Below are 13,578 nucleotides of genomic sequence, written 5' to 3' on the forward strand. Positions count from 1 at the left end.
GCTCGGCTTTTGCTAGTGTGAATGTTGGAACTGAAAGGGGGAGATCAGCTTTGGGTGCAGACAGAGCCACCAGCCCTGATGAGCTTTGTACCAGTTTGCTTGAGGTTAAAGGCATAGACAGCTTAAGACAAAAGTACAAATCTGAGCAGTTGCTAGCCCTACCTAGTCAAATCTTCCAAATCAGAGTCTAACACTCATAAGCAGGTGGTGCAGTGAGAAAACAAAAATTTTTTTTCTTTGTTTGCAATTTAGTAAGTCAAATGAGGTTATTATGTAACACCAGAGCACATTTGTCTTGATTATGAAAGTTGACATAGAAAAACTAATTGAGTAAAGAGTGGCTGCAGCTCTTTTCCAGAGCCTCTTTAATCACAAAAAAATTGCCATGTTGCCGTTTTTTCTGCCTTGTGTCGCCCACAGGTGGTCACACCACTAATGATTAAATCTCTTGGGTGATCTGACATATGCTTTTCTGAATCATACTTGCTTTGGGGTTTTATATGTCCATTTCTCCCTGTAGCATCTGAGTATTTCATGTTGGCTGTCATAATTCCAGGATGCTGTACTTTCTGCTAAAACATGCCTGCTCCTTTTTTGTAATTCTGGAGTGATACTGGAACCAGTTTGTTACTTTGCTGGAAGTGACTCCATGTGTAAGATAATGAGCAGTTTATTTGCACCTTTAGTGTGTATGCTACATGAAGGCTTGGCATCTGTTAGGCAGGGTGGTAGAGTTGAGATATTTCTAATTTGCAGCACACTTATTTTAGGTAATGCCCAATTCAGATAATGGAGCATGGCAAGGAAATATGCTGCTTCCTTGTCACTACGCTGGAGGTCACGATAAAGGAAGAGTCAGTCTTCCTGAGTGACATTCAGTCTTTGCTTTCCTTCCTGACTTTTATTGGGAGTATTTTCAATTTCCTCTATTAAAATCTTCCTTGTTCCTGCAGTCCCTGTCTGTAATGTGAAGCAATTCTGCTTTTATCCTAAGTGTATGGTCAAGCCTTTACTCAGTGTTTGTAAAACTAGCTTGTTTCTCCAGTTAGTTTGGTCACAACAATTAATAAATAGCAGCTGTAGCATATGATTTTGTCTGAGTCTAGTCATTCAAAGGCTGTTGCTGTTTTTCTTCTTGCTATAAATCTCTAATTTTGTTACCTTGCACAGAAAGAATTGCCTCTTCTATCTGTCTCTAACAGCAGTTCCCACAGAGTCTGCCACATCTCTAATGTGTTTTTTAAGGAAAGGTGAGAATCTGGAGCTCATTTGAAAGGCTGCATTGAGAACCCGTGAAACTGAAGTTTACTGACAGCTGAACTGTGACAGTGGGAGCAGGAGCGCCGGGGGCTTTTCCTGCTTTGCCCTGCTATTGTGTGCTCCTCTCTTTGCGAGGAAGTTGTGGGACCTGAAGGACAGTCTGTAGCTTCTGCCTGCAGGGAAGAAAACAGTTTGGTAGTAGCTAGGGGAGTACTGCTTCTGAGTGTGAGCATCAGTCAGCAGCTGAACTGAACTTGGCTTTAGAAAGGTCACTAAGATAATTAGGATTGGTGAGAGTCTGAGAAATCTTACCGGGGCTGTATAATCTCATCTGCCCTCAAGAGATGAAAAGTTGGCTTTCTCAGTCTGTGGAGCAGGATTACCTTTACACAGTAATGGTTTTGATAGTGAAGCAAGTTTAAGAAGTCCCCTTCTTGCCCCTGCTTCCCACTTTGTTTCATGACTGGGCAATTACAGCTGTTTATCTGGCTGCGGTAAATTGGGTCATTGAACTGATCTGAGTTAAAAATAGGCATCCCAAACATCAGCAGCACTGGTGCAACAGAAGAGTTGTGACCAGTGGCAGGGAGGACTGTAAACTCTTTTTGCTGCTGGAGCCAAAGTATCCCCTAACTGCGCACTTGCTATGTTAGCTGGTCTCTTTGTTCGGCGTTGTTAGTCAAATAGTAGGTTTGAAAGCAAAAGGGTTCATGCTTCTTTGTGGTCAGCAGATCAGAAAATGCCGTCTCAAAATTAGCTGTACTCCTCTCAGATTAACTTGTATGCTTTACAACTCTAAATAATAATTTCCTGCCTGATGAATAGGCCCGGTCAAGAAGACTAATCAGTGTGCAAACATTGCTGCTAAAGAGTGTGGATACAGGGTCTGGCTGCGCGTGATGCATGAAGTGAAACAGAATAGGTCTAGGCTTCCAGCAGCACAGCCAGGTCTTCTGATGGCTGGGCTTGATTTTGCAAATTTGTTATCTGCTGAAAGGCTCCTGGGTTTCCTCCTCTTTTTACCTCTCATATGATTCATTATTACCCCCCCCCCCCAAAAAAAAAAACCAAAAAAACCCCACACAAACCAACAAACAAAACACAAACCCACACAACAGCCACATCCCATTTACAGAGTGTCTTTCCTAGCCTGCTGTGGTAGGATCAGAAAGGACAAATTTGGAGGGGGTGGATGGTGTTTCTTAAATGTACGGGAGTGGCTGCAGGCAAGTCTAATCTGATATCTTTTCTATTTGTGAGGCAAGACAGGGAATTTAAAGAATGAAGTCCCCTCTAACTTTCACCCATTAAGCTGCTGTTTTATGCTGTGACTATCTCTTCAGGCTCTTGTTTTGTGAATTTCCCCAGTATGGGCTGTGTTTCTATGTTATTCTCAGCCTGCTCTGCTGTACAGGCTGGAATACAAGTTTGCACACAGCAGGGCTTCCTGGACTAGGCTCCTGCAGACCTCCAAGTACCATGGAGGGAATGTGTTGTGTCCTGAGATATCTCTGTCTGTTTCCAATACCTTATTTTTTGATCCTCCTTTGTTTTGCTTCTCTTCAGCTTAATGAATATTTTCTTATACAGATCTACAGTGCTCTGTGTGATGAAACCCTGTAATGAGCAGCTGCAGAGTGTGGCTTTTTACAGTCTGAATGAACAAGACACTCAGAAAACAAGTTTGAAGGGAGTTGTGTAGGCCTACCAGCAGAGTTTGGGTTAGAAAATTCTATGGACAATCTATTCTGTTCATTAATCAGACTGGCCTAACAGTAATGTATTTGTGACTTTACCATTTCTAATGTGCTTAGAGAAATGGATTTCTTCTCTATAACCTCCTCTGTGTCTGGGAACGTTGCTATTTTTGTTACTAAAAGCATGGGAGGCAGACCCTTTGGGAACTGCTGGGGGAGCGGTGAGCAAGGCTGGCAGGGTGGAAACACGAGTGATGCATAGCCTTCTCATGGCTGAACTGTAGAGCAATGGTCTTGGCTGCATCCAGGAGCATGCATACTGCTCTGGTGCATGTGTTGAACATTACTGAAAGATTTTCAGTGACCATCTAGGTTTTATACATGAAAGGATCCTGAAATAAGGAGGCTGCTTTCAAGATAGTTACTAAGGAAAAATCCAGTCACCAGAAGCAATGAGCAGCTCCTGGGAGTCTCAGAATGGAAGAACCTTTATTAACCTACTTGGAGCAAGGGCGTGTGTGCACATGCATGCCCTGTAATTTCATAGCTGCCGTTCTTGGAACGGAGCAGCGGTTGTGTTTCTTGGAGCAGAAGTGTAAGAAGAAATACTGCATTTTGCTAATGGGGTTGAATGACCTGAAATTTATCCATCTGGAATATGAAGATGGGAGGAGGAGGACACAGGGTGATTTCTGATGAGTCTTATCCCCACCCTGAGCCAACTTTGCTCCAAAGTGTGGTCTTTGTTTTCAGCACAGCACTGAGCAGTGATTTGTTAAGTAGCATGCTAAAAATAAAATTATGGTTCCCAAGGGCATTTAGATAAGCAAGAGACTCCCACCTCACTGCTGCCTTGGATTTATTAAATATCCAGTATGTCAACCTTACTACTTGTGCCTTTCTCCTCAGTTCACCAATTCTGTTGGGAACACTTTCCAAAAATAATCAGGGGAGCAGACAGTGGGAGTCCCTGAATAAAAGCTGTGATAAAATGGAAGTGTGTCTACTGTAATGACCTGTTTGCTCTTTCCTTTAGGCACAATGGCTACAGTAGCCCAGAAGCATTTTTTGGAAGGGCAGATGTATTCAGTCCCCCTGATCCAACCGGACTTACGCAGGGAGGAGGCTGTTCAGCAGGTGGCGGATGCACTTCAGTATCTGCAAAAGGTGTCGGGCGATATCTTCAACAGGTACATGCTGTCACATGGGGTTGGGGGCTTAGCGTTCAGCAATACAAAACAGAGTGCTGTGATAAGGTAACAGCAGTGAAAGGGCATTGCGTTGGCAAGCAGTGGAGGCTCAGAAAAGGGATAAAGGACCAGAAGCACTTCAATAAAAATGTATTGGATTCGGGTCTGTCAGAGTTAAGCATAATGAAATGGCTGCAGTTAGCCAGAGGCTGTTTGTTATTAATTTTTTATTCATTGACAGACTCCCACAAATTGCATTACTGCTTCTGCTGCAGTTACCTTTTATTCCTTCTTGCTCATGTTTTAAATGGGAGACTTTCTTATTTAGAGTATCTTGAAGATACATCCTTCTGAGTTGTCGCACTTGAAGCAGTGGAGTAGAAAATGTCTCTTTGTTCTGATCTCTGGGACTTACAAAGTGTTCTTTTTGGGCTTCTGGTGTTTTGTACTTCTCTTTCTGTATGTTGGGAGGGCTGAGTGCATTAGAGTGTCTGTTCTTCTCACCATAGTCTCATAATCCATCTAAACTGATCTCTTCAGGGATCTGGCCCAGATTTGCCACCTTTTGCATATGCTGATCTTTAGGATTAGATCTTTAAGACTATCTATATAGCAGATCAGAGAGATTCTTGTGTTTGCCTGCAAATGATGGTAGGTAGTGTGGTGCTTTTTTTCATCCAATGCCATCTTTGATATCTCAATGCCCTGTGAGATAGTGTGTTGTATCATTGGTATAGGAACAGATCAGCATTTATCTTCTCATAGCCTAATTAGCAAAAGCACTTGTTTTGTTTTCGGTGGGGATCATGACAACCAAGTTTTGATTTATTGTGGTGTGAGTGGGACCATGGCATTTTTTTCTTCTTTTGAGTTTTTTTTTTAAGGGCAAATTTAAGTTCTTCAATTTTTGATAGTGATGCTTCGAAGGGCAGCCTCTGGGGAAAGAGTAGTCACTAAGGCTGAGCTCAGATTGTTGAGGTGAATAAAGGATTTCCACTGGAATAGTCTTTGGGCAGGGCCTCCTGGGCAAGGGCTGTGTGTAGGCTGGATCAGGTTGAACACAAGGTCTCATTCTTTTGTGCACTTCTTAGTGTGGAAACTGTTCATGATATAAGGCTGGGAGGAGCTGTCTGTAGCTGCCAGAAACATGTGGAAAGCACCTCTCAAACTTGGGACTGGTTGGCAGTGTTGTCTTTCTCTGTGGAGCAAATAAAGCTATTGATAAAGCAGGAGTGGTTCTTTCTCTGTCTCCTTTTTTTGTTTTTTTTTCTTCCCTCCTACTCACTGCTTTGTAATGCAGTACCCTGTAATTTCCCCAGGGAGACAAGCCTGCTGTTTTGCATGCAAGTCACTCCTGAGTCCTGAAGAGTGACTGTGATGCTGTTCCCTCACTCTTTGGTGCACTCATGACTTTTAATTACCAATTTTTTCCAACAACAGAGGAGGCTCTTTGTTTGCTTTGCCTTTCCTCTGAGGTCTCGGTGCTCTGATATAATTAATAATGATTTAGTAATTATGCAGGCGTCTGATTAAAAGTTCCATGACCTTGGTTGTTCCATGCCAATCAAGGGGCAAAGCTTTCAAGGTGAGAACTTTGCCACTTAGTGAAGAGTGACCTTTTATCTTCCCTTTCCTGCGATAAGGCAGCTCTGCCTTCCGTTTCCAGGAAAGAGCTGCCTTATCTGGGGAAGCTGCCTGTTCTGTTCTGCAAAACAACAGCTTGCAGTGTTGATGGAGAGGAAACTTGTTCAGTGTGGCAGACTCAGCTGAGTGTGTCAAACTCATTACTTCAGTACTACAAAGATGCAGATGTTCTCGGGTGGTTTTGTGGGAACAGTTGGATGGGTACAGTGCTTTCAAGAGTGGCAAGCCAATTTGTAATTTGTTGAAGGTGGAGTGAAAGAATCCCTCTTTGGAAACAGGACTCTTTCCACAACTAAATCTTTTTTTCCATGTTAGCTGATCAAAGCTTCTGCTTTGAGTTGTTGCTGACATGAAAATTGAGTGTGGATTCTTAAAATGAATGCATCCGTCCATTGTGCAAGGAAGGTGTGCTTTTTCTCTCTTTGTTTGGAAACTGGCTGAAGGCAACTGTGGTACTGTTGTGGTTGTAGAACTGTTCGCTTGGCCAGTTAGTGGCTGTGCAGAAGCAGAAGTCGTGAAAAGTGCCTGTGAATTGATTCATTCTGAAGGGGACAGAAGAAAGACACATTTGCATTTGGAGAATTGAGAGAAAGAAGATAAGCGGCTTTCCTCCCCTTCCCCCTGGTTTGGGGAATCTGGGAAATAACCCGTGAGACAAGTCTGTGCCAAGCTGTCTTCTTTCGAAATGCTCTTAAACAAGCTGACTTGCTATTAACTGTGGCAAGGCACATGGTGAATAAGGCACTTCGTGGAATTCGTTAGTTTGTAGAGAATCAAGGGATGTGCAGGTGTAAAAAAACAAGTAAGCTATGTCTGAGACCCAGAGCAGACCCACTGGCAACAGCCCTGGAAAGTAGGTCTAGCAACCCATAGCAGCTAAACCTCCTCTCTGCCTTGCTAACAGTGCGTCTGGACTGTGATTTGGAATCACTAAGAAAGAGCAGGGGGTAGCTCAGCATCCCCCTCTGTCATATTCCTAACCCTTGGGAGCAGGGACCCATCTGGCCTCTTCCACACGGAGAACAGCAAAGTACCTCATCGTGCAGCAGGAGAGCACTGACCTGGTCAGGCTCTCGGCTGCTGGGCAGTACAGGTTGGTGTCTTAGGTCAGTACTGTCAACAGTCCCGTCCTCTTGGTCCTGTTATCAGCACTGTGAGTAGATCAAGAGGCTGCACGTACGTTCCAGGGTTTTTTTGTGGAGTAATGGAAGTTTTAACCTTGTGTATGTTAACTGAAATTGTGTAATTAATCTGCTGTGGAAGCTGCAGTGAAGATCAGATTCATCGCCTGTAGCTACTGAGATTTTAATACATGTCATTACTGCTTAAACATAAATATTCTAACATAGCCAATCCAATGTAATATATATCTATATGAGTTTAATTCCTGGACTTTTAAGGAGGGCTTTTGGTACAGGTCACAGGAGGCAGAGTGACCAATTTAAACACTCAATTAACCAGTAGTTTTTCAACTATTAGTTTCATTGTTACCAGCTTTTTCTGGGTGAGAGCTTGTGTTGGAATCCTGTGCTGTGGAATTTTTTACAGGAATGTTGTTGTGATGAGTACTTCAGATAGGTGACAGGTTTAGCTTTCCTGAGATGCCCCCTGGCCAGCTAGGCTTACCCTCTGGATTTTCTGTTTCTGAGAGTTTTTGTTGCCAGGAGATGTTAATAATCGCTAATACGTCAGTTCATTATTCAGGAGTGTACGCTTTTGTATAACAGATTTGTGGAAAACTGCCTACGCAAGTTATCTCGTGGAGTATTAGAGCAGCAGAAAGAAAACAAATACTTGGGGTTGGGATGTTGTTAACAAGGTCCTGGTCTCCTTTGCCTGTGATCCACCTACAAGTTGTCCAGTACACAAAATATCTCATCCTTGTGCTGCTTGTTTTCAGTTTATGGAAGAATTTCTGGGTAGATCTTTTTAAAGATCTTTATTCAGCATCTTTTGCTTGTCTGGAATAGTATTTTGCTAAACAGACATACCCTCCTTGCTCCTCCCCAGCTGGATTCAAATTGATTTCATATTAGATATTTGAAAAGGGCTTTAATATTAAACAAAGTTTTAACAGAGTGCCACGCTTCTGAAAGCAGTAGTTCAAAAACAAAAGCACTGTGGAAATCCTGCTAAGCATGAGGTGGAAGTCTGGGAAGTATGTGATTAAGGAAGGTAAGGAGTAGCCAGCTGGGCAGCAGAGCCCAGCAGTGTTGAGATGCGAGTACTCCTGAAATTGAAAATACAGACAAAACCTTAATCATGAGGTGCATTTGAGTGTTCCCTCCCTTGTTTTAAACTTACTGCTGTGATTAGTCATGATGATCAGTAATGGAAATGGGTGACTGAATGTATTCGTAAGAATGTACTTGATTTAGGAGGTCTGTGGAACGTATTATTAAACATTCGTGGAAACTTGCAAAGAGGGGTCTGGCTGCAAGCTATACTGTGTTGTTTGTTATGTACTATGGCTATGGCATGCAGCTTGGAGCTTGGACACTGCTGGCTATAAGGGTTTGATCTTACTTGGAGGAGGGCTGTCAAGAGGGCTCCATTGTGATGGGTCACCATTCGAGTGAGTTTACACCAGGAGGCTGGCTGTAGCACGGGGAATAATTTTTTCTGCAGTTAGTTTGAGAGTGATAACAGCTCTTGTTAAGCAACAAGTCACCTCGTGGTACTTTGAAGTTGTCCCAGAGGTCATCTGAGAGGATGCTAGGTCTAGTTTTGTTTCAGACAAAGACAGGATTCTTGCTCATCTCAGACAGTGCTGAAAATCTGTCTTTTGGACTTCCACAAATTAAATGTGTCTTTTGAAGGAGAGGAACAGAATGCTAAATCTGATTCTGCAAGCAAAATGCTTTTTATGGCATTGTCATTGAAATGTAGTGACAGTTACTTAAGCCCTTGCTCTTAAGTCTACTAACAACTCTTCCACATCAGTTTTATCTATCAGTCTGTTTATCTTTGAATCCCATTCCCCCAGAAGGAGGGTGATCAATCTGTTCTGCCTTAAGTGATTGAAAGGCAGGCTTGAGCTTGGTATGAGAGCTGTAGCCTTCTGTACACTAACAAGACCTTCAGCATTGTTTAAAATGAGCAACTTAAAGAAATAATTGAAGTGTTTCACCTGCAATAACCTCCTCCAAGCAGACTCAAACTTTTCAAACCTAATTGCAGATCTGCAAATAGTGGTACATTTTAATGAATAACTAAAAGCCTCCATGCTGGCATTAATGCAACATGTTGCTCAAAGCATGAGATGAGTTTGTGTTACCTACAGAAAACATTCTGTGGGAAGGAAGGGCTCTTAGTGCTTGATTCTATGTCTGAAAATAAAATGATGGAATGTTGTGTCCAGGATGCTGAAATGGCCATCCAGGAGCACAAATGAAATACAAGCCTTACCTGTACCCTCAGTTACTAAAAATAAAATTAGTGGTTTAGATGCAATCATGCTAAACTGCTGATACATCTATTTGCTGTGACAGTACAAAAGTGAAGGAAAATGCAAAAGTTGCCAGAGAAGTGTTCTCCCACTTCTGGAATTGGTCTCAGAGCTGCTTAGCAAAAGGAGGCAGGCAACCGTTTCAGACATAATGGAGCTCTTCAGAGGATTCTCTCTACTATTACAGGCCCTTTCATGGTAGTGGAATATCTAGTGGAAATGTGAGAAGGTTTGACCATCTATTTTGATATGTGCAGTAGGAGGGGCAAACAGTAGGGAGAAACGTAGGTAACTTTGGTACATATGGTTTGTTGTTTTATTTTAGTTTGTGGTTTTTTAACCCCCACAGGGTAGTTGTTGCCTTGTTGGAGAAAATTCAATATTGAGTAGCATCTTTCAAGTTCTTGTGAGCTAATTCTCTCCCTGGCCCTTAAAGACAGACTGCCTGAAAAAGTAGGAAGTGTGAGATGCATCTACCTATGCAAGTGCAATTCAGTAGCTAGAAAAATACCCAGCAGAATATGCATTGCGGCTTGACCATCCTGAAGCCTGAATGTGTTCCTTCCTCTGGACAACTTTCATTCTGCTTTTGCAATTCTGTTCCCAGAAGGAGGATTTGCTGCTTCTCAAAGGGTGAAGGAGTGATATACCAAAAGAGAACAGAGGGAGGCAAGGTTGCTGTTTTCAGTAAAGGAGGGCTTTGCTTTGAAGTTACTTGGTTTATTTTCTTTGTTTGGTCATGAACAAGGGGAAATTGCACCTTAGCTTCTAGAGGATTGATTAGGGCAATGCCAATCATCTGGAACAGGGACGTTGCTGTCTACAACTGTGAGAGTCGGATTTCCTGAAGAGATGTGTCCCAGAAAAATCTGTGATAAATCTTAATACACTTAATAAAAATGAGTTCTTGATAACAGAGGAACTTCTTGCTGTGCAGACTCTGCTCATACAGCAGAACTTTGCATCTTGAAGAAGATCATTAAACAAAAAACATCTGAGCCACTATGAGCTGCATGTGATTGGACTTCTGACTTAATTGTCTTTGCTTTTTGTTCATATTTTCATGTGTCTGTAGGCTAAAATCAATTTACGACCATCTATAGACTCCCTGTGGCTCAGCAAAACTTTTCTAAAACATTTGAAGAGATAAGATTTTAATGTGGGACATGGCACATGTGTTAGTTACCATTCTTTATTATTTGAAAGCTGTGTTCCATAACAGATGAAGCCAGTTTCAAAATCATCTACGGAATTAAAGCCTGTAGCAGCAAGAGGCAAAAGAAACAAATGTTAGACCTGTTTGTATAGGTAAGAAGTAATTATCTCTATAAACATTGCTTTCTTTCATCGAGGATTATTTTAAAGTACAGTCAATTTGAGGACAGAGCTGTGACTAAGTGGAAGGATGGATTACTTTGTATACCCCCCAACTGCTACAAATTGGTTTAAACTTTTATCAAGATATCTAGTAACAAAAAGTACAGCTATGTAATTAACCCTGCTTTTACTGTTTGAAGAAGTGGAAGCCCAACAGAACCTCTTTTCTATTGACAAGATGTAACTTTTTGCTTACTGAACTGTTTCTGGACTGAAAAGGCAATGTGTGAATAGCCCAGAGCCCATGCAATTCCAGTGAAATAGCCTTTTTTGAAGCTGAGTGCAGCAGGGTCTGAACCAGCTGTTGCTTGTGAAGGCTTATGGAGTTCAGAAATACTGATGCATTATGCAGTGAGGCTTTAAATGGCTGATAGTTGTAATATCCTGGATATGTTACTTTCATGCTCTAGAAATAATAGTAGTGATGATGTATCCATAATGGTCTAAAAGTATGTGAGAATTCCACACTGAACCCTAAAGCAGGCTATTCTACATAGCAAGAGCACTGAGAGCCCTTTGAGAAAGAAGTAAAAAAAAGTGGGAGAAGGTGGAAGTGGTGGTGATCTGTCCTCCTTACCACATGCCAAAAAGATTTGTTCCAGTGAGCAATGCAAGTCTTCACAATGGGACCAAGCATCCACCTTTGCATGTTTATTTTCAGTTAATTCTGAAGCCAGAGCTGTGTGGGCATGTCGACACCTTTTCTAGGCTCATCTCTTGAGTGTTGTTTCAGGGTTTCTACCCAATTCAGACAGATGTTAACATGAGTATCGCTTGTATGTGGTGTTCAGAAATGTTTGGGGGTGCCTTAAAGGTGGCATTGGGTTGGAGGTAGGCAGCAGTTTAGCGAGAGCATGGTGGGAAGCTGTGGTAGGGAAATGAGTTTTAGAGAGCAGGGGTGAACGAGTTGGGCTACAGTGCAGCTCTGGCTGTTTTAGCACCACGGCTGTTAGCAATCCCACGGTAGGTTAGTGGGATGTCAGTGTCAATCCAGGGTCCAGGCGGTGACCTGGGCCTTGAGGGCTTCCTGGAGAGCAGAGGTGGGACTGATCTCCCAGCCACACCTGTGAGTGACTAATGCAAAGAGGTCTCATGGCGTCAGTCCTTTAGCATGGGAGTGTTACATGTGCTTCCTTAATGTCTTCCCATAGTTGTGGTGCCCTGAGAAGGTTCTCCAGGGGAACTCTGAAATTCTGCTAAATAAACTTTCTTTCTTTGAAGTACACTGGATGGCTGTGGGTTGGGAGGATTCAGATTCACTTGATGGGACATACAGTGGCTGAGATTTTGTCCAGCAGTGTCTATAAACTACTAGGGCAGGAGGTGGCTATTAATTAACAGATATTTGGAAAAGGTTTTATGCACTTCCCCATCCAGAGAGTAATTCCTTCCCTCCCATACACCACCACCTTTGGCCCATACACCAAGTGGCTGTGGCTGTTACTCTCTGGAAATACCCAAGGAGGAGCAGATCATAACAAGTCATTGTGTGCCTCACAACAAAAGAGATGTTCCCTTTTTTCTAGTTTCTTAGCCCACAAATTTGAAATACTATCAGATTCTCCCACTCCCACTGTTGTTGACACAATTGCTATGTCATTCTTTTCTTACACGAAGTGATAGCTCTACCTTCTCAACCAGCTTCAGATGCTGGACTCTTACACTTGTGTTGGAGTAATTTTCTGTTCCTGTGGATGAGTTTTGTCTACTCAGTCAGCCCTGGAGGAAGAGATGAAAATAAGTCACTTTGTTTTACAGGCATGACTTCCATCAGCGATCTAGTGTGGAGAAAACTGTCTGGAAAATAACACTGAGTGGCTTGAAATGTGTATTACAGGCTCCCTCCTATGTAAGTTGGGGTGTGCACACTGAAGGGACTTGTGAGAGGGAACACCAGTGCCAAAGGACTGTTCTTCACACTTGACTGGCGGATTAAATTCTCTTTCCATGGTCATCCTTCCTGACTAGCTGTGGTGCTGTTGCTGGGCTTTTCCAAATGGGGTAGGTGAGAATTTGGGTATAAATGCAACAATTAAGACAGAGCAGTGCTTTTGGAGACAGCAGATCCATTTGCAGATGCTAATGAAGGAATTCTTGGTTTTCTTCCATCTAAATCCTCCAGACAATCATTTTACTGAGGGAATCTACCATGCTATGCCATTTAGGGAGGGGAGGGGATAGAAATTATTTTTGGAGCCAGGAGTGAAGGATTTGGTTGGTAAAGTGTGTTGAAGAGAAACCCCAGGTGGGAAATTTAGTATCTTCTGAGTTGGATTCCATTCTTAATTTATCCAAGAATATGATCCTTGTTCTGGATTAAGATAAATTTTAAAATGCAAATACCTGGTTTTATTTTACTTCTAGGACTTTTATTTTAGATCTACCATCAAAGCTGAGTAAGAAGACATGCTTGATGGACTTAAGAGGCATAATAGAAAATTCCTTTTAGATGAGGAGGTAGTGCTGTTGTACTTCTGCTCTGTGCTAGTGCAGCAGGAAAAGCCTTTCCGATTATCTATGAAATACATATAACATGCCAGTCGTGCCAGTAGCTCAGCACCAAGAAACTAGAAAGTTCATGGTCTCCACAGTTCAGTTCTGTCACTTTGGCTCAATGACTGGGTTTCTTTGGTTTTGTTTCCACAATACTTTTTTTTTTTAAGTAGCATCCTGGGTTTTCTTGATTCCAGAACAAATTCAGACTTTGTGTGACTTTTTTGAGGGAGGGAATGTGAGAAGCTCCCAACTCCTGTTGAGTTACTGAGCACCAGGCAGAGTTTTCTTTGTTCTTTCTAGCACATGTATGATTTGGGGGGGGGGGGGGGGGGGGGGGCGGGACGGGGCGGGACGGGACGGGACGACAGACACAAACCACTCCACAGCCAGAATCATGCCCTTCATTACTTCATGCTTACTTTTAGCTGGGATGAAGGGTTTATGTGCTACTTGAGGCATTGGTCCA

The 13,578-nt window shown here is 42.5% G+C and overlaps 1 protein-coding gene across 9 annotated transcripts in view; it reads left to right on the plus strand.

Moving 5' to 3' along the window:
• The window catches only part of WASHC1 (WASH complex subunit 1), a 46,851-nt gene that overhangs the window by 10,008 nt on the left and 23,265 nt on the right, over positions 1-13,578 (plus strand). For 6 of the 9 annotated variants that reach the window (XM_055712912.1, XM_055712907.1, XM_055712908.1 and 3 more), the window contains exon 2: positions 3,994-4,147. In XM_055712912.1, coding sequence (XP_055568887.1) covers positions 4,102-4,147 — 46 coding nt within the window. In that variant the 5' untranslated portion in view covers positions 3,994-4,101. Of the gene's footprint in view, positions 1-2,380; positions 2,982-3,953; positions 4,148-13,578 lie in introns of those variants that run through there. The other 3 variants (XM_055712910.1, XM_027807696.2, XM_005440856.4) reach the window with 3 other exon arrangements.

The sequence above is a fragment of the Falco cherrug genome, chromosome 5 (genome assembly GCF_023634085.1).
Source record: "Falco cherrug isolate bFalChe1 chromosome 5, bFalChe1.pri, whole genome shotgun sequence".
Classification (NCBI taxonomy): domain Eukaryota; kingdom Metazoa; phylum Chordata; class Aves; order Falconiformes; family Falconidae; genus Falco; species Falco cherrug.